Raw genomic sequence first — 20715 nt, 5'->3', positions numbered from 1 at the left:
GAAAGTAAAATAATTTATTAAAAGCTGATATGTAAAATTGATACTTATGGCTCTGTCTATGAGTACATGTATCATAGCTTGGCCTGTGAAAGCTAAATTCAAAGTATACTGGCCATAAAAGAAGTTAAGCAGGTTTAGTTCATTTCTCGTAGGCCCGAGGTTTGCCAAGAACATTTTGCATCAGGACACACATAACTTCAACCACAAATGTCTGTAAATAAAACATCTACAAATCAAATGCTATACATTGTCTGCAAAAGCATCTATTTCTGCAAGATCTAAACAAACATTAGTGATAGCTCTAGATACATAATCACCGTATGCCATTTCTGAAAGAGCAAGTAGGAATAAAATACTGTTTATAAAAAATTCAGGTTTTAGTAAAAATTTAACTCTTTAGTCTATTAATTTATTAACAACTACACCTTTACTGAGATGAAAACTTTTGACTAATCACTGATTATGAATTGTAATTAATGTTAGGGCTGGGCGATAAAGCAAAAATGCAATCTCTATAATTATTTTCCATATTGAATGATAACGGTATATATTTCGGTATTTAACGGTATATAAGCTACAAAATTAGAGGGTCCCTTAAATGGCATAACATACTTTTTGCTGATAAATTTTCGGTGGCCAAACATTTGGTACATCTGTAATATCAACACACCTTAGATTCTCATTGATGCACGTTCCTGCTGTGTGATTGGCTCTTAGATCAATATAGGGTAAAAAGGTCCAAAGCTTATCATTGCCATTGACATAAATTCTATCATGACTGCATATAATATCCCCAATTAACAGTTATTCTTTAAACTCTCTCTCTTTGGTGAATTGATTGAACTGATTCACACAAAGTCGGTACAACTTATACACTTATTATTATATTAGGTTTTTGAAAATCAAGAACTCTTTCAGACATGTCCAGTTCGTAATTAACCAAAAGCCGAAGTGAATTTATACTTTTTGAGTGAATCGATTTATTGATCAATGGGCTGATAAAAATATGTTAACTGTCAAAAAACAGAAATGCTACAAACAGAATGATTATCAAAAATTGCAAAAATTGCAAAAAAAAAAAAAAACTGCATGTTTATTGAAGAAACATATTTGATTTGGTAAACTCTATTATTTACTGTTTCATTCACCCATTTGAATAAAATTGTGGCCAAGAACTATAATAAATCTTTACTAAAAGTTAATCTGTTTACTCATTAAAGAAGATCGCACCCATGTCAAACTAATTTGCTCCCTCATTTTGATTTAACAGAGAACAAATTATTACAACATGGCCATGATTTAGTAAAATGATTATATTGAGACTGAGAGCATATTATTGCCAACATTAATGATGGTTTACTAGGCCTACAAAAAAAAAAAAATAAATCAAAACTCAAAAATGCAAGTTTTAGAAGTTACCATAGCCACACCGTTATTTTTGCACTAATAAGAATAATAACAAAAAATTGTTACACTGTTACTATTATAAAACCATGTATGGCTACTTTTAATAATAATTTTACAACATAAGGATAAGATGAAAATATGGTTGGAAAGATGATGTCATAATTCATCGAATACACTTCATTCTGAACAAGAAAATGAAGAAGTTTTAGGCCTATAATACAAAAAACCCGGTTTAATAATTATAAAACTAGCTAAATTAATGTTAAACTAAGATTAGTATAACAAAACATGGTTAATTTGTGGTTACAGTGGGTTGACTACAATTTTTGTTTGATTTGTAGTACAACCATGGTTATATTCGTAAGGAGGGAACAAATTTTCGTTTTGTTTAGTTAATTGGTGCATACATTATACATATTCCCCCACATATAATTATGAGGGTTTTGTGTTTTTCAGTGAGAAATTGTACATTAACTTTAGCAGCTATTGTTTAGCATAAATACAATGTAGCCGACATGTCTGCTTTGTTTTTCCGGAAATATATTTTAACCTGCACTGTAAAAAGAAGGCAGGGTTCCACACAATTCATTCATGTTGTCTCAACACAAATTAAGTGAACTTAACACTTTAAACAAATTTATGTGGATTGAACATAAACAATTAAGTTGTCCCTATGAAATCTCAAGAATTGTGTTGTTTTAGCTCATTTTAAAAAGGTAACTAGTTTAAACAAGGAAACAAATATATACCTTTAAGTGTGTATGAACAACAAACTGAACTACAACACGAAAAACTCAAACACACACTCTTGCATTTCAACATTAATACAAAAAAAAAACAACAACATTAATTGCCAGGATGTCGTAAATATTAATTGATGACGTAAAAGAGAAGTCGAATTCTCCTTTCTGTTCTGATGTTTGGAAAAGCGAGCCTCATCACTTCCCTTCTCCACTTTTGACGACAAACGTTCTAATGGTTCGTTTGTCAAGTGGAACTAAATGACGTAAGAAAGCTTTACACTTACGTGGTCTGCATTCCTGTCGTTCCCCGGCTGCAGCGCTGCGCGAGAAGACATCGTCCCTGAGCTTCAGCTTTCAGCAACGCTGCCTTTATTTGCAGGGCTCCGCGTACAGTTGCTAATTGAATCAGACCCGGTCCGCAGCCGAGCCAGTATCGAGAGGCTATCGCTGCCCTCTCCGACCACCACTATAGTGTTTTCCCTCTTAAACAATCCTCATTTTCGCCCAAGTCTGCTGGATGCTATGCACAATACTGATGGGATGAGAACAAAGATAAAAAGGCTATACTATGATGCTCATGTCTGTGGTGGTTCGGCTAGCCGGAACAATAGATCATTTTGTCCTGAGCTAAACAAAAATGTCCCATACCAGCGAGTTTTTTGTATGTTGAGTCGACTGTAGATCACGAGACACAACGAAAGAAAACAAAAGCAGAACAGAATAGGAAAAACAGAGCTACCGCAGCATCAAACAGATGAAAACAGACCCATTTTTTCAAAGAGTCTGGGTTGTCCAGAAGAAAATAAACCACTCCCACGGACGCGGTGTCCCCTTCAAAGACTCATCTGTGCACATTTCCAGGAAAACAATATATTAATAAATAAACATCGGCGGATACAGTACGAAATGCAAACTGTTAAGCGTATGTCGAGTGCACTCCCGTCCCGACAGGCACCGGTGGGCAATATCCTTTTCGCAGAGGCAGTCCGTCTGTCAATGCTCCCAGACGGTATAGCTTAGCTTATAAAAACTGTACAGTGGCTGTAAAATGTTCATCCCCAGCAGCGTGTGACACTGGCATCAAGGAAGGACGTCAGGAGAAAGAATAGGCTGGGCAGGGCTGCGGCGGACGCTCACACACACATACACAGTCACACACACTTATGCACACCCTTCCCCCATGGTCCTAAAGACACTGTTCATTCATTCAAGTAACAGACTCGTCGACTGACAAACAAGTCTGGCCATAATAAAAGCGGACCACTCCTCCTGCTGGACACTGTACGGCAGTGCAGCTCAATCCGGGAGAAATTGAGTGCTTCTGAAAAGTGCTGGTGCGGTTACTGAAAAAATGGTCGTTAGTTTCGGATTACAAACAGCATGATGATACATGTAGCCAGTTATGTAATCTGTTACAATGCACATTTTAAGTAATGTTATCTTTTCGATCATTTCTAATCATATATTTGAGATTATTGTTATTAAAACAACAAAGAGAAAAAATAATATTTATGCATTGTTGTCAGCATAATGATTTGCATTAAACATTGCGTTGTGTTGATAAAGAAAATAATTATTGTTAAATTCATTAAAGTCATTGTTAAATGAAATTAATTAAATTAAAATGGATTAAAATACATAACTACATAGGCCTAATACATGTTCAGCTACAGTAAAAAGTTGTCTCAACGTATAATTTTAAGTTAACAAACATCTGGACATTTTTGAGTTGACTCAACTTTCAACCCAATAACTGCACTTGACTAGATTTACGTTCTCAAAAATGTCCTGAAGTTTGTTGCCTTAAATTTTAGTTTTAAAGTCAACTTTATAGCAAAAAAGTTTTGAAGTCATTGTAACACATGAACAAACATTAAATGTTTGACTGGCATTACTATATTGTGAATATAAAACTAAACAAGGGCGGTGTGGTGGCGCAGTGGGTAGCACTGTTGCCTCACAACCTGAAGGTCACTGATTTGAGCCTCGGCTGGGTCAGTTGGCATTTCTGTGTGGAGTTTGTATGTTCTACCCGTGTTCGCGTAGGTTTTCTCTGGGTGGGTGCTTTTCCCCCACAAGTGCAAAGACATGCAGTACAGGTGAATTGGGTAGTGTGTGAATGAGTGTGTATGGATGTTTCCCAGTGATGGGCTGCAGCTGGAAAGGCATCCAGTGTGTAAAAACATGTTCTGGATATGTTGGTGGTTCATTCCTCGATGGAATCCCATGATTAATAAAGGGACTAAGCCCAAAAGAAAACAAAAGAATGAAACAAAACAACATGACTATTATAAAAAGAAAGTGGAAAAACTAGTTATGAGGATATAAAAAGAACTATTAAAGGGCTCGAACCAGCGACCTTCTTGATGTGAGGGGATCGTGCTACCCACTGCACCACTGTTACGCCTATATTTATTCATTCAGGAGAATATTTTATCCAAAGCGACTTACAAATTAGAATAAATGAAGCACATTAAATCACCAGAAATCTGCAATGGATGACATGTTTAAGTTAGTTTAGCAGTTTTTAAAAAATATTATTATTATTATTATTATTATTAATATTGAGTCCTTGTAATGGAGTGTTTGTAAAAAAAAATGCGGATTGCACTGTTTTCTTATAAACATGGAGTGTTTACTGACACAGAAAAACTAAGATAAAGTTGAGTAAATGATAAAGTAGGGTCTTTAGTCACAGAAGAGGGACTTCTGTTTCAGTCATTTGACTGAATGTAGATTATTTCAGGTCACTGGAAACTCATAATATCAGTATTTTTCAGTACAAATCAATGTTGTTCTTGTATCAATGTTGTTCACTATAGATTCCTGACAAATTGACATTAGTTTTCTGATTGAGCGACTGCGCCATCTTTTGGCCACAACAATGGATTACATTATTTTTCTTTTTAGTCAGACTGAATAAAGAAGAGTTTGTTTTGGAGTGGATGTGTAAAAAGAAACTAGCAAAAGGGATAACATCTGCATGTAAACAGGACTTCACCACACCTTCACCAGACCCTAAATTTAATGTTTATTTTCAAATTCTGTTTAAACATCTGCTTTGGCGAGCAAAGAAAACACTATCGCATACATACCATAACGTCTGCAGAGAAGTCCAAAGTAGGGCTCGCGGGCCAAAGTTGGCCCATTTTAACCTTTGATTTGGCCCAGCATCCCATCTGAGAGGACAGTGAGTATGATTGGGAGGGTTGGGGTGAATGTATTTAACACATATCGTAACTTTCTAATTTGATGTTACCTTTTTAGTTTGTTTTATTGCTAAGCTACAAAAGAGCAAACAGAAATTAAAAGTTTCAATTAAATGTTGTAAATAAAAAATTATTTTAAATGTAAATAATGTCACTCGACAGATAAAGCAGTGTCTATAGCAGTGTCTATAGCAGTGTATGCAGAAGACACCAGCAAACAAATCAAGGCCTTCCATCCGAGGGTTGTCCTTCTTATCTTCTCTCACTTCTGCAGATTTATGTGCCCTCCAGAAACTTGCATTCTGTGAATGAACGTCGCCTCGTGGTTCCATCCCAAAGAGGGAAGAAATCACTTTCCTGAACTCTCGCGTTCAATCTGCCCACTTGGTGGAATGAACTCCCTAACTGCATCAGAATGGCAGAGTCACTCGCTGTCTTCAAGAAAAGACTAAAAACTCAACTATTTAGTCTCCACTTCCCTTCCTAATCTGCAATTGCCTCTCTGGCTCTACCACTAACTGTACTACAAAAAAAAAAAAAAAAAAAAAAAAAAAACTTATGTTTTGGTTCTTATACACTTTACATACCTGAAACTTGTCTACAGCACTTATTCATTGTTGCTCTTATAGTTGTGTAAATTGCTTCCTTGTCCTCATTTGTAAGTCGCTTTGGATAAAAGCGTCTGCTAAATGACTAAATGTTAATGTAAATATTTTTTGTTATTGGTCTTTAATTTTTAAAGTTGTTTATTCAAATAAAAACAACTAATTGGAGGTTTATATCCTCTTGTCTCTTTTGAGAAAAAGTTAATCTTTACTCATGAGTACATTCATTTGTACTTTTACTTGAGTAGATTGAAAGACATGTAACTTTACTTTTACTTAAGTAAAATGTTTTGGAAGTAACAGTACTTTTATTTGCGTAGATTTTAATACTCTTTCCACCTCTGCCTGGGGGTTTGGTCATTTTTTTTTTTTTGTTCTTGGATGTGAATTTAATGTTTTGGCTACACACTGCAATAAGTCTCAGCTGTTTGCTGAGTTCTGTCTTGCTGTGGTGGGGTTTTACTTTGTGGTTGAGGATGTATCGCATGTGACATCATAAACAGAGTCTTTGAAGCTCTGTTGTTCTGCTGACAGGTCATTATTATGCTATGCTGCTGAAATAATGCACGTATTACTTTCAAAACCATTGTAGTTTGCAAGCTGGCTGTTCGTGCAGGTAAGCTCATTTATGTATTAATTTTATAATTATGTAATTATATCAAAATATAAAAGCAGCTAAAACATACATTGTTTGCATATAAACATAACTAGCAAATTTGTGATGTTTAAATGAGCATTACCATTCAAGGTTTAATGTCTAATCTCTAAATATAATTTACAATAATGGTGACAAAGATTTTCCGTCGGTTTTATTAAAATATTGCACACGGGGCTTGACATTATCTTTTGACTCATCAGCCACTGTGACTACCGGTTTTTCAAAGTTAAAAAAGCCTCTCAAGCACTTTCAAATTCTCATTTTTGATGTTTGGAAACTGAGTTGTATTTGTTACAAAGTCATATACAAAGGCATTGTAAGGTTGTTAGCAAATAAAAATCTACAAGTCTCTCCATTGTGCAGAAAATAGAGGCAAACAACTGCACAAATAACTTTAAAAGCTTTGTATTTAAAATACGTATTCATACAAAATTAAGACATGTTGGAAAAATGCATGGAACTTTTAAATTTGAAAGAAATTTGCCAGTATATGATGGCCTGAGAGTCATTCAATTGACTCGTTTAGAAAGCTGATTCATTCAGCAATGAAACAAGTGAATCAATTTATAAATACGACATTGAATCATTAACTGGCTCAATTAAAAACCCACTTAGCTTTCACCACTGTATATTGTTCTTGTGCGAGCATTTGTAATAATTTGTTTAGATATCTCAATGAGTCAATAATTCTCACATTCATTTTTGTGTCTCCATGTTTTATATGACTTTTTCAGTAAGACAATAAAATTCTCCTTCAAAAAATCCACTTATCCAGAACAAGCACTAATGTCATGATTAAATTAAAATTCAGCACACTGAAGAAATGATTGGCACTGATTGCGTTACACATTTTGTCACCTTGGAATTATAAGGTTCTATCTGCATTCTGAATGATTTTGACATATTGAGCTTCAAAGTTTTTGCATTCCATGGCAAACAGTATGTGTGTAACATTTGTTTTTGTTTTGTTTTTAAATAAAAAGTCTTAAAATGTAAACAACTTATAAAAAAACATCCCATAATGTAAATAAATTGTCATTTAGTAATATGTCAATAACTCAATTTTGACAAAAATGTCAGATAGAACCTTATAATTCTAAGCTGACGATTTGTCAAGTTGGCTAGCATTGATGTCACGCCTTGGTTTCATCTAAGCTTGAATAGATCTAAATGCTCATCCAGCCGCATACCTGCATTTCAGATCTAAATGTACAAATGCTTAGTTTCACATTGTGTAACAAAAGTAACTTGTGGGTTTCTTTGCAGATTACATCTTTAAGAATGTTTTGGCCTTTGTTGATAATTCTGGATCTCATCGCAGCAGTTGATGCCTGTCCGATATCCTGCTCGTGTGTTGATGTTGACATTGTAACATGTTGGAACACAAATCTCCTTGAGTTCCCTCCTCTGCCTAATGGTACCAAGCATTTTTATGCTACACGTAATAAGATTCAGGCTCTCCCAAATGAAACTTTCCATGAATTGAGGGTTCTCGATCTCACCAAAAATGTCTTCAATTTGTCACTGAATACCAACTGGCAGAGCGTGAGAGGTCTTACGCATCTACACCTGGGAGGAAATAGACTGAGAGCACTGACACCAAGACAATTTGAGGGGCTGCTAAACCTCCAAGTGTTGGATCTCAGTAACAATGCCATTAAAAGCCTGCCTCAGATGTTTCTCTATGGCCTGATTAATCTTCAAACCCTTAATCTGAATATAAACCAGATATTAAGTTTATCCTATGGGGTCCTGGAGGGACCTCTTGCCCTTACAGACCTGCAATTGAGAGATAACATGATCGATATGATCGAGATGAATGTGTTTGAGAACTGCACCTATCTAGCTAAACTCTATCTGTCAAAGAACAAGCTAAAAAGTGTTGGCAATGGGAGTTTTAAAGGTGCCACTGGGCTAAATCATCTCGATCTTGGTCTAAATGGACTAGCTGGCATCCCTACCATTGTCCTTCAAGAGACCTCAAACCTCACCAGCCTCTACCTTCAAAAAAATGACATAACTTCAATTCCTGACAACGTTTTTTCAGAGATTCTCTCACTGAAACATTTGGATTTAAGTTATAATGGTCTTGTTTCCATTTCCAATGGTTCCTTTAGAAGTCTTTCTCAGCTGGTTTATTTGGATCTTAGTTTCAATCAGTTGCAGACACTAACGCAGCATGTGTTCGAAGACTTGGGGAAGCTTGAAAACCTTAATTTGTATCATAACAAACTGACATCGCTTCCAAACAACATGTTCAAAAACCTGACTATGTTAAAAGAGCTCCAGCTGGACAGCAATAATATTTCTGTGATCCCACCAGACCTCTTTCATCCCCTATCAGCACTGAAGGATCTACAATTAGACAACAATCACATTTCGAAGCTTCACTCTCACACATTTAAGAAACTGAGGCAGCTTAAGCAACTGGATATTAGCAGCAACGACCTCACGAAGATTCCAAATCACCTCTTTCATAAGAATCTGAAGGAGCTCAATCTGGAGAACAATCATATCAGCTTCATTTCAAAGTTCTCCTTTAAAAATCTGCACCGACTACAGTCCCTGAAACTCAGCCATAACAACTTGTCAAAACTTTATAGAGAGTTACTCACTAATCTTACAAGGTTGCGGGAGCTATTGCTGAACGAAAACCAGATAGAAACCATACCTGTTGGATTTTTTAAAGGTCTTGAAAACCTTAGGGTTCTAGACTTGTCCAACAATAAGATGCATTTCATCTTACCAGATGCCTTCAATGATCTGTCTGCACTGAAAGACCTAGATCTGAGTTTCAATTTTCTCCATAACCTTCCAGAAGACATCTTTGCATCTTTAAGAAACCTCACAAAGCTCCACCTGCAAAACAACAAGCTTAGATATTTGCCCAGCAGATTGTTTTCTGCCCTTGTTGGTTTGGAAGAGCTCCATTTGGACAGAAACTATATCCAGAGAATTCATCCAACACAGTTTGAAGGCTTAGTAAAACTACATGAACTAGATATGAAATCAAATCAACTGCGCTCAATGGAAGATGGAACTCTAATGCCTTTGAGAAAGCTCAAACGTATTCATCTTGATGGGAATCCATGGGACTGCTCCACTGTCGTCATTCTGTATATCAGTCAGTGGTTTAACAATAATACTCAGCTGGTAAAAACTACACCCATGTGCTCCTCTGGCCAAAATCTTTCCAATCCGGCTCTGTTCCCTTCATCATTATTAAACTCTGCCTGTTTCTCTGCAAACATCAAGCAACTTACGGTTCTGTTTGTTCTCATTCTAGGCTTTTTATTCTCATGAAATTGCTATGTTTTCTTAACGGCTGCTTTCTCACCATTTCTCATATCATTTTCTCATCTATATTTTATTATAAGAATATATCCATACATTCAATCAATCAATCTCCTGTGTATTACTGCAAGCTCAAATAATAAGCAATATGTATGATGTTATTGAGATCTATAACATTTTTATAAAGCATTTAAATTTAACCAGACATTTACTGTGTTATTCATTAAAATAAACTTCTATGATGAATACATACAGCCTCATTACTTCACAGGGAGTGTGTGTCACGAATTTAAAGGGGCCAGATGCTGACAATGCTTTTGGGAATTTCCACTTACTCATTTCATAACCCAGAAAATCACATTCACTTGTATTCACTTACACCAGTGTTTCTAAGAAATACATATAGGCCTCACAACAAGGATGTATGGCTGACCACAAACGGATGTTGTTTTTTCTCCTTTTTTTCAGTCAGTAAAATTGTTCTACATACAAAAAGAAACTGATTTATAAATTAAAATGTCTGGACTAAATTTTAGTTAGTAATGTACGTACATCTGACAAAGATTTTGAACATTGTGTTTAAATTTAAATCTACCTCTTTTATTAACATAGCCACTGAAACCGAAAGCAGTCATTGAGATGTAGTAGAAGCAGGATTAATGGTCTGCTGAAAAGGGGAGTAAGAAATTAAATGCTTAGTGAGTATTTTTTATTAGTTGTTTTGTCTTAGGTTATGATAAAGTTATAAATGTGACAGATGTTCTGTAAGGAGACTTAGTCCCTTTATTAATCAGGGGCCGCCACAGCGGAATGAACTGCCAACTTATCTAGCATATGTTTTACACAGCGGATGCACTTCCAGCTGTAACCCATCACTGGGAAACACCCATACACTCTCATTCACACACACTACAGACAATTTAGCTTACCCAATTCACCTATACAGCATGTGACATGTCTTTGGACTTGCGGGGGAAACCAGACCACCCACAGGGAGAACATGCAAACTCCACACAGAAATGTCAACTGACCCAGCCGAGGCTTGAACCAGTACTATGAATGTCTACTCAATTTACGTAAATATTACTGTATATTAATGTAAGTTGTTTAACACTTTGCAATAGTTATTAAAATGTTTTGCTTCTTTAATCTTGCCTCGTGCTCTTGCAATGTTAAACTGATGCTTCCCTCTTCTTCGGTGTATGAAATGTAAACCACGCCTACTTTAATTTGATTGGACGCAACAATAATTTTCACATTGAAAGACAGCTGATGGCGAGTTCAGACTGCATGATTTTCAAAGTAGTCGTGTCAGATGTTTTCACACTGCATAACTATCTGGGCTAGGATTTTGTCGCTGCTTTATTTACACTGTGAGATAGATCGGCGACAGGGGGTTCACAATGCATGACTTTATAATAGGAAGAATCACCGACAACTTTGTCTAAACTACGTCTCATAACTAAAAACATGTAGCATATCTTTTGCTATTAAATACATAATAAGAAAGAACCCTTTAGTGGGGTAGAAAATGTAAATTTGCTCACCTGGGAGCTTTTTTTCGTTTTCGACCCGATTGTGATATTGCTCAGATGACACGTCAAACACACACGGGAGCTCCTGCCAAAATTACACTAGTTTTCCCTCCATTTCTTCGGTCCAAATAAACTTAAAATGAGCGCTTTTAACTTCTCCCCCAACCTCCCGCTGGCCAGCAGATACCCACACTAGCGGATGCTGCTCTCTTATTGGCTGTAGGTGATCGCTGATGTTATTTTTAGTCAAAAACTAATTTTACACGGCATGATTTTGAATCGCCGACATCTCTAGATATTTAGCACGCCAAATATCTCACGGATCACGTCTTTGATATTGATCACGTATAGTTCAGATTGTGTTATTGTGATTGGCACTGATTTGCCTGTGATCTCAGGCAGTTGTCAGCGATTTCTCAAAACCTGTCAGCAAGTCAACACCGGGGCTAAAATCATGCAGTCTCGGCATTAGACAGACCAGCTAAAAATGACCTAAGTTATATTTTTTTATATAAGTCATAATGACCTCTTTAATAAAACGTAGGTTTGTATGCATGTTTGATTACTTTAAGTCCTAAAAGTAAACTAAAAAATGACCAACAAAGAAATACTATATCAGTTGTGAAATATTCTGATTTGATTTTAGCCATTTTTAAAAGCAATCTTAAACACTTAAAGTTACTGAGTAAAAAAAAACAACAATTTTCCCAACCATTTGAACAATGCACCAAAAAACGTTGCAATGCAACAAAACACTATAAGCCTATAATATGATGACTTTTATTAATTGTAACAAAGCACAATATAGTTTATTTAACATGAACTTGAATTCAACATTCAAACTTTAAAAAAAAAAAACTTTTACAGAGATATTTTCAACGAACTGAAGAACTTACCACATCAAATAATCAAAACACACCCATAGATCCCTTTTAAAGGGTAAGTTCACTCACACAATGACAATCAGGTCCTCATTACATTCCAAACCTCATATGAATCTGTCCATCTTTGAAACAAATGAAGATATTTTCAGAGAGATTCTCTCCCTTTACTGCAATTGTATTCGCTCAACCTCTGACACCCCAGACTGAAAGATAAATTAGTATGGATTGGGGTGTAATCCAAGTCTTCTTAACATATTTTCACTTTAAAAGATAACAAATGAAATTTACAACTTATGAACAAAAGGTGAATAACGTTTCCAGCATTCAAACCAACGAGTTTCAGTCTTCCATGTCATGCTGCTTCTACAAAAACCGATGAGGCTCATTGTCACTTCTTTAATTCAGTTTCTGTGTATGTTCTCTGACCAATGTTTATATGTGAAAAGCCCAAACTGAATCTACTGACTGCAATACTTTTGCATTTAGATGACTTTTGGGTGATGACAGAATTTCAAATAACAGATTTAACTCATCGATTACTCAAATAATGTATGGTGTTATTTCTTTTTGTGGCAAGCAAAAGTTTTTTGTTAATACAATTAAAGTCAATGAAGCACATTGACATTAATCTGAAAACACCATTTCAATGACAAAAAAACTACATTTTTAATTTCACCTCAACAAACTCTTTAAACCTGCAAACATTTATGGGACTTGAGATTTCTTAGATAAGCGAAGCTCTTCCCGCATTTATCACACACGTATTGCTTTTCCCCTGTGTGGATGTGCATGTGAGCTTTAAGTGAATTGGACTGGTTAAACTTCCGCTCGCATATGCCACACTTGAACGGCTTTTCTCCAGTGTGTATGCGCTCATGTCGACGTAGATTTGCCAAAGTGTGAAAGCTTTTTCTGCACTCCACACAACTAAAAGGTCTTTCGCCGGTATGTAAGGTCTGGTGAGTCTTAAGGCTGTTCTTTTGCCGGAAAGGCTTCCCACACTCTGAGCAGCTGTATGGCTTTTCCCCTGTATGAATCATCTTGTGAAGGTTCAAACCGGCAAAACTCCGACAGAACTTACCACACAGACTACAGCTGAATTTGGTAGTGATGGTGTGTTTGCGTTGCTGTGATGTCAAGGCATTATGTTGGCGAAGTTTCATGGCCTTGTATTGCTGAGTTTTCAAGGCATTGTGTTGGTGAGATTTCAAAGTGGACACAATGCTTTCTCCGCACACCAAACAGACAACTGGAGTCTGTCCCTCGTGGACGGCTAAGTGTGTTTGAAGGGAATTTTTGCATCCCACAAGCATATCACATATAAAGCAGCTGTATCCACCTTCTCCCTCATGCTCTCCTTCATGCAACCGGAGGATCTGCTTCTGGACAAAGCCCTTATTGCACATTTTGCACTTGTACGGTCTCTCGCCAGTATGCGTTAGCTTGTGCGCCTTCAGCGTGTCGAGTTGATTGAAACTTCGCCCACACGTCTGGCAGGTGAACGGCTTCTCGCCTGTATGGATTCTCTGATGGCGAAGTAGATTGTTACGAAAGTGGAAGCTCTTCCCACAGACGTCACATTTATGCACCTTCTCTGTCGAGTGCACGACAAGATGTTTCCTGAGACCATAAGCTTGATTAAAAGACTTCCCACAGACTTTACAGATAAAAGTCCTGTCTTCGTTATGAACCCTCTGGTGACTCTGCAGCTGTTTGTGCTCAGTGAAGATCTTGCCGCACTTATTGCAAACATAAGGGCTGTTGTCGGTGTGAAGTTGATAGTGTACATCCAAGGTGTCTTTACTGCCGAAGCGTCGACCACACTGCGAGCAGATGAAGGTCTTTTCCGATTTGACATGAACGACCTGATGGGCTTTCAGCAGAATAGGCGACTCGAATGTCCTTTTACAATGTTCACAGCTGAACGGTTTATCTTTCTTCCGACGGCTCGACTGCGCATCTGCGCTTTTTGAAACACTTGAACTTACAGATTCTATTGCACCATCCTGAGTGTCTGGGGAATTTGTATTTTGCTCTTCTTCCACAGAATCACTGTCCTGCAGCAGCACAAATTGAGGATGGTCGCCACTTTCTGAACAATCGACCAACGTTTCGTCCGCAAGAATCACCATCTTCTGTATTTTGGTAGGCTTTTCAAAACAGAAAAAATAGGTTTACATGGAAGAAATGTTTAACAACTGTACTAAAATGTGTAGGGTAAAAAAGTCACTACATTTTTCGTCTGAATTTTTTCAAAAAATGACAATAATAATAATTTCCTTACATTTACATAACACTTTTCTGGACACCCAAAGCCCTGTACAAGTTTTTAGGGGATTTTTTATCCGAAAGACGCCGCTCACTGAGCAGTATAGAGTCCCCATAAATATACTGGGGCATTAGGAGCCACACAGTTTTTTTTTGTGTAGGCTTGTATTGTACAGTACTTTAAAAAATACTCAAACATCCGTCTGTCAATATTTTCAAACAATTATATTTGATTTACCAAAGTCACAATTTTAAAATCTGTCACATCAGTAATGGAAAGATGTCACATCCAAATCTCAGCTTTTTCCTCATAAATGCAAAAATGTCAAATAAAATCAATCATTTTTGTTCTGTAGAGAGCAACTATTTTCCTTTTGATTGGCGTTGTTTAATTTGGGTTGTGCAGTTTAATTCACAGAATTTCTACAAAGTATGTTGTAAACTGTAAACGTGCACTTTTTTTGGTCACATCCATAACGCATGTCTATTTTCCTTATTTAAAATATAAAAAACTGCTTACAGACTGATATTTTTCTGATCCCATAACTCTGTAGTTAGTTGTTTTGTAAAATTTAAACAGATGTTTCAATATAATGTTAACAAATACTTTCCATGTGAATTAATGCTTTGACGGATGTGACATTTTTATGCAAATGTCACATCAGTAACGCTAGAATTGCTCACTTACAGTTTTTGGCAAAAACCAACTATTTGAAGATCTGGTATAAAATACTGAGAAAATCTCCTTTAAATTTGTCCAAATGAAGCTCTTAGCACTAGCAGTGTATAACACTAATCAAAAAGTATGTTTTTATATATTTACGTTAGGACACATACAAAATGTCTTTAAGACCTATTATTCTAATAATCTTTGAATTTTTTAATTTTTCTGATTATTACTCGCACTATTCCCACAAGTACACCTGTGCAGCATAAAACAATCTTGTGGTCCATGGTGTCATATGTTTATTTTTATAATATTTATAAAAATTTAATTTTTAAACACTCATTTTACAGTAAGGCAAAGAACTAACATAAGATTTTTGTGGGTGAAATTCAGCATTCACACTGGAATGTGTTATTTTACAAATGAACATCCTAATCCCTGAGCTCATTTTACTTTATATCTGTATGAAAAAGTTTATGCGATACCATTACAATAACCTTTCGACAGTAATACCACCTAATGAAGCACCCTCTACCTCTCTCCCTCTCTAAAAAAAACTCATACTATAGCACTAAATTCTCTGAGCATAAACAAGTTATGTTTAATAAATAGCACTTCTCATATGTATTGCCTCTTGTTGAATTGCGGAACACCTCATCAATTGTAAGCCGCTTTGGACAAAAGCGTTTGCTAAAAGACTAAATGTAATTAAAAGAAAGCTTTAGAACTTAACTGTTGCATTTTACTATCTGTGAACGACTTACTGTTTTCACATGCTTGGTGTGTACGTCCTCCTCCCCATTCCAGCTCACAACAACAGCAATTTTATCAGCAGAGACTGCAATGACACAACGAATCATGAATCTTAAAGATGTGCACTGAGAAGCAAAGTGGTGTAGATGAAGCATAATCTCACCTACTGATAGCTGGTCGGTGGAATAACTTCTGTAAAGATCAATATCTGGTAGGTCAGTTACTTCCAGATGAGCTTTTTGCCATTGCTCAACTTGCTTTGGTCTTGTTTCTTGAGCACTTGGACTTATATCATGATGCAGGAGTGCAGAGAAAATCTGGCATATTTTCTTCACAGCTTCTTTTGCGTTATGCTCCAACACACTGTTCAGCTGGTCCTTAAATATAGAGGTAAACAAATCATAAAGGAGCCTTAATTAAGCTATCAGTTAGTTAGTTAGGGATCAAAACAGCATTAGATATGCACAATAATGTAGATGACAGACCATCTAAAAAAACCCAACACATTCACCGTCTTAGATTTGGTAAAACAATTTATAAAGGATATAATAGAAATTGGGGATGCTCCAATCAGGATTTTTGCAGCTGATACTAAGTACCGATTCCTTGTGGTGGTGATCGGCCAATACAGAGTAGAGATTTTGATTATTATTAAGCATTATAACGCATAAAGCGCATTTTCACAAGTATGCTACTTAAGTGTAGATCTCTCCTCAACTACGAGAATAAAAGAGGGACGTTGCATATTATTCTCTAAACACATTTCTTATAACCATCTAGTGCAGGGGCCCTGCCAGTGTTGCCATCTTAGCGACTTTGTTGCTAGATTTAGCTACTATTCAGAACCCCCTAGCGACAAATTTTCAAAAAAGCGACTAGCGACAAATCTAGCGACTTTTTTGTCTGTTACTGGAGATTTTTATAGACTGTCATTTGTCCATACTGTACCGTCCCTACTCTTCTCAACAAGCTGCGGGTGATGCCGTCGGCCCCTTCCCCGCCTGTTACGACCTCAAAAATGTCTAGGGCTGAAGTCGAACATAAAAATTATAGAGAGAATAAATAAACAGTAGCAGGTTTGATTTTTAAATGACCTTTAAGGTTCTTTTATTGTGAGAAGGTGGAAAAGGTTTGTATTTACAATAAACAAAATAAATGAGCGCAAACAAAAAGCTTCAGGGCTGAGCAAGGCCAAAATAACAAACAAAACATTTACTAACTCCACCCCGAAGATAACTTACCTACTGAATCAAAAATAAATGAAGAAAATAAATTACAAACACTACCCTTACTCCTTAACTAAACGAAAAAACAGGAGAAAATCAGTGTCAAAGTAAATGGCGCTCAGCCCCTACGGCGCTCAGCTCACAGCTTTATCAAACGGTATTTTGACAATCACAAAAATTGGAGGGGAGAGGAAAAAGGGAGAGAACACCTTAATGTTCACAATTCATAAACAACCAGTAGCACTATGATATGTTTCACACGAACGCCACACTCTTAGAAAACTCTCCGTCTCTCCCCCCAGCGATCTGACTCCGTCGGTTCCTTTTCAAAAGATGCTGACTTCTCCCAGCACCAACCACAGCGCACGCACGCAGCACGTCCAATTAGGGCGGGGTAACCTAGAAACAGGAACGGGACAGGACGAGAGAGGGAAAAAAGAGAGACACACCCACACAGCAGCACAGAAACAACCCAATACGCTCTTGTGTAACACGCCTAAGAGCACCGACAGGTGGCCCAGTACAGTCATTTATTGCCCAGTCCTCGTACAACAGCCTCTCCCACCTGCAGCCTGACAGCAGATCATCCCTCTGCGTACCGACGGCAAATGATTTAGCAGTGGCAGTGTGAAGGTATTTCCCTTGTACAGTCAAAGCAATCTGCTTCTCCTTTATTTTAACAATTTAATTTGACTGTTTGCTCTTTTCTTGTTCACAATCACAGAAATTTTATGTGAGAGTTTCAGAACTTGCCTGAGTTTATTACGTCTGGGAGATTACTGCAAATTCACTACACATCTATATTGATATACTGTATTTAATCAGCAATAAATTTAGTTAATTTGACATACTTACATAAAGTGTAGTGTAAATTAAAATACCCCTATACTGACCTATAGTGATAATTTGCAATATAAAGTATGACAAAATCTAGCGACTTTTTGGGCAGAGTTTAGCGCCTTTTTGTTGAAAATAATTAGCACCAGTGAGCCCTGCACATTCTAGTTCCAACCCTACTTCAACACGCTTACATGTAGGTGTCAAACAACACAGAAGGACTCAATTAGTTTGATTAGGTGTGTTTAATTAGGGTTAAAGCTAAACTGGGCAAAGCTAAGGCCCTCCAGGAACTTTGTTTGACACCTATGATCTAGTGTGAACGTGTAATGGTCAGAAGCAGATTTACAGAAAATAATGGACAAAACAGATTTTTAAAATGGTAAGAAAAATGACTGATAATGTGATTTGGAGACACTGCAAACGATGCAGGAACAATTCAGCATGTCTCAATCAATAAGAAAATTTGTAGTGCATATTTGATGCATAAAAAGCCTATTATTATGATAGGACAGTAGAGATTTTTTGACAGGAAAGCATTGGGAACAGAAAGAGGGGAAGGAACGACAAAGAACCTCGAGCTGGGAATCGAACTCGGGTTACCGTGACCATGTTAGTGCTATATGTCAACGCACACTACCACAAGGCTATTGGCGCCAACATCCAATACTTCTTTAATAAAAGTAAGTAGGCCTATAAATTACAAATAAATCTGTACATATTTTACCTGCTGTTTTGGGAGCGCAACAGACACATCATTTACCTCCTCATGTGTTTGACCACTGCTGATGTGTGTCTTTCTCTGCTTGGTTCATGAGATCGTCTAGATTGATGAGTACCAACCGAGTCAAGAAATGTGATAATCGGCCAATACCAATCTCTGGCCAATTGCTTGGAGCATCCCTAATAGAAATTATATTATATTATATTTTATATATATATATATATATATATATATATATATATATATATATATATATATATATATATATATATATATATATATAGTGAATTATAAATTATAAGTTGTGTCTCAATTGGTAATTCTTTGCCTTCCGTTTGTGGGATCTTAAAACCTGCAAATCCTAATGGATAAGGAGTGTCTACCTGGGTTCCAAAACACAGTAGAAAGCATTCAAATGTACTGGTTTTAATGGTTAAACTTGCAGGATTTGTAATGTTTAAATAAAATGTGTAGTGGAAACCATTTAAATGTCTGCCGTGGTTTGAACAGTTTTTTTTTTACTGAGGTTTGAATGGTTAAGCATGACTGATGCAGTACAACCAGTGTAGAAACTGAGAAACTATGCTATTATTAGATAAATTAATTTATTCATATCCATATATTCTATTCATATTGTTTTAAAACATGTATACTTTTAAAGCAACCCAAAGTTAATGTTATAAATGCATATGCTTCTTGATATAATCACATGCTCAACTGTAGTTTTCAGGGAGTTGAATAGTTGGAATATGACAGTTGCAGGAACATTGTGCTGACAATGATATGATTATATGATCAATAGGATTTAACCAAACAAACTGTTTAGAACAGTGATTAAAACATCTATTTATATGCCTGTATCTTAACTTCCCTCGAAGGACTGCCCTTTGAACGACCAGAATGAAACCTCCAGTGTTTCTTCTGTATTGTTCCCTGACTGCATGTCAGCAAAATGAATCTTCCTGAGTCTTGGAATAATATCTAATCATGACAGCTTTTTACTAGTTGGTGTTAATAAGAGTATTATTATGAATGTTCAGCTTAATAAAAAGATACTTGTATTTGGTCCAACTTGCATATCATTTATTAAACACGTTGTGTTTATTGTCGCAAATGTATGAACGCATATTATATACACTTTATGTAGACTTAACTTACTGTAAACTCCATGCTGACAGACTCGTCTGCTGTAGTTTGCGTCAGAATTGTACTCATTTCATTTACTGTTGAATGTATAAGTGTCTCCAGAACAGAGACAACCTCATACTCCAGAGAGGACATCATTCTGTTGTTTTCAGTAGCTCATGTTATCATAATTCCAAAAATAACAATACAATCTTCGTTACATGCACGCTCTCTTGGCGTCTTGTGTTGATTTAGGTGCGTTTACTCACTGCTGCCCCGCACTGGACTGGAGTGCATTTGTATTTGACGGAAACATCGAAGCACGCATATATTTGTTGTGGAAGTCCACATTGTTCATCTACTTCGTTCTTCAAATTTAAAGTAAATGTAATAAAATAAAAAATCGTCTCTTGCACATTTTTAATGCTATTTAAATAATATATTTTTATAAATTAATATTATTCAACATATTAGACATTTAAAATAATGTATTATAACATCAGGGGTATAGATTTCCGTTTATCTATTTTATTGAATGAATTATATATTTTCACTACCTGACAAAAGTCTTGTCACCTATCCAAGTTTTAGGAACAACAAATAAAAACTTGACCTCTAGTTTGTATCTAGTTGGTCATTTGGTATCAGAAGTGGCTAATATAAAAGGCAAAGGCCTCTACATTATACTTATTTTTCTAAATAAAATATGATAATGCCTTGATTTTTAATTAATACAGTATGGTTTGACTTTGCCTAGGCAAAAGTTTTGTCACTTAACAG

General features: G+C 36.2%; 3 protein-coding genes across 21 annotated transcripts in view; 1 reads left to right on the top strand and 2 right to left on the bottom strand.

The window, feature by feature from the left end:
• mark4b (MAP/microtubule affinity-regulating kinase 4b) overlaps window positions 1-3259 on the bottom strand; it is a 90420-nt gene extending 87161 nt beyond the window's left edge. For 15 of the 16 annotated variants that reach the window (XR_012390837.1, XR_012390838.1, XR_012390839.1 and 12 more), the window contains exon 1: window positions 2435-3259. Coding sequence is in view for 11 of the 16 variants with exons in the window: in XM_005157598.6 (XP_005157655.1) it covers window positions 2435-2485 (51 nt within the window). In the remaining 5 variants the exon portion in view is untranslated. Of the gene's footprint in view, window positions 1-2349 lie in introns of all 16 variants that reach the window. The other variant, XM_073923704.1, reaches the window with a different exon arrangement.
• A 1793-nt stretch (window positions 3260-5052) lies between these two features.
• si:dkey-182i3.11 lies at window positions 5053-12291 on the top strand. Of its 2 annotated transcripts, none has more exons than XM_073923695.1 (2): window positions 5053-5340; window positions 7889-12291. In XM_073923695.1, exon 2 carries the CDS (start codon window positions 7904-7906, stop codon window positions 9923-9925), a length of 2022 nt encoding a protein of 673 aa, XP_073779796.1. In that variant the 5' UTR covers window positions 5053-5340; window positions 7889-7903; the 3' UTR covers window positions 9926-12291. The 2 variants fall into 2 exon arrangements, with proteins under 2 accessions (XP_073779796.1, XP_021322095.2); XM_021466420.3 differs by lacking the exon at window positions 5053-5340 and adding an exon at window positions 6452-6580.
• si:dkey-182i3.10 lies at window positions 12218-20208 on the bottom strand. Of its 3 annotated transcripts, none has more exons than XM_073923697.1 (4): window positions 19969-20208; window positions 16187-18989; window positions 16035-16108; window positions 12218-14485 (listed from the first exon to the last, which is right to left on the bottom strand). In XM_073923697.1, exon 4 carries the CDS (start codon window positions 14465-14467, stop codon window positions 13025-13027), a length of 1443 nt encoding a protein of 480 aa, XP_073779798.1. In that variant the 5' UTR covers window positions 14468-14485; window positions 16035-16108; window positions 16187-18989; window positions 19969-20208; the 3' UTR covers window positions 12218-13024. The 3 variants fall into 3 exon arrangements, with proteins under 3 accessions (XP_073779798.1, XP_017206667.1, XP_073779797.1); XM_017351178.4 differs by having other exon boundaries at window positions 16187-16400; XM_073923696.1 differs by having other exon boundaries at window positions 16191-16400.
• Window positions 20209-20715: the final 507 nt, after the last annotated feature.

Source organism: Danio rerio, chromosome 15, assembly GCF_049306965.1.
Source record: "Danio rerio strain Tuebingen ecotype United States chromosome 15, GRCz12tu, whole genome shotgun sequence".
Taxonomy (NCBI): domain Eukaryota; kingdom Metazoa; phylum Chordata; class Actinopteri; order Cypriniformes; family Danionidae; genus Danio; species Danio rerio.
This window is presented reverse-complemented; position numbering and strand designations above follow the sequence as displayed.

What these genes read in the sequence shown, in the direction of transcription:
- si:dkey-182i3.11 (XM_073923695.1), top strand. Translation starts at nt 7,904, where the DNA reads ATGTTTTGGCCTTTGTTGATAATTCTGGATCTCATCGCAGCAGTTGAT.
- si:dkey-182i3.10 (XM_017351178.4), bottom strand. Translation starts at nt 20,094, where the DNA reads ATGATGTCCTCTCTGGAGTATGAGGTTGTCTCTGTTCTGGAGACACTT. An exon ending in CACCGACCAGCTATCAGTAG is followed by an intron (nt 16,109 to 16,186) that starts GTGAGATTATGC and finishes GTGTCATTGCAG; the next exon opens with TCTCTGCTGATAAAATTGCT. An exon ending in ACACCAAGCATGTGAAAACA is followed by an intron (nt 14,486 to 16,034) that starts GTAAGTCGTTCA and finishes TGTTTTGAAAAG; the next exon opens with CCTACCAAAATACAGAAGAT.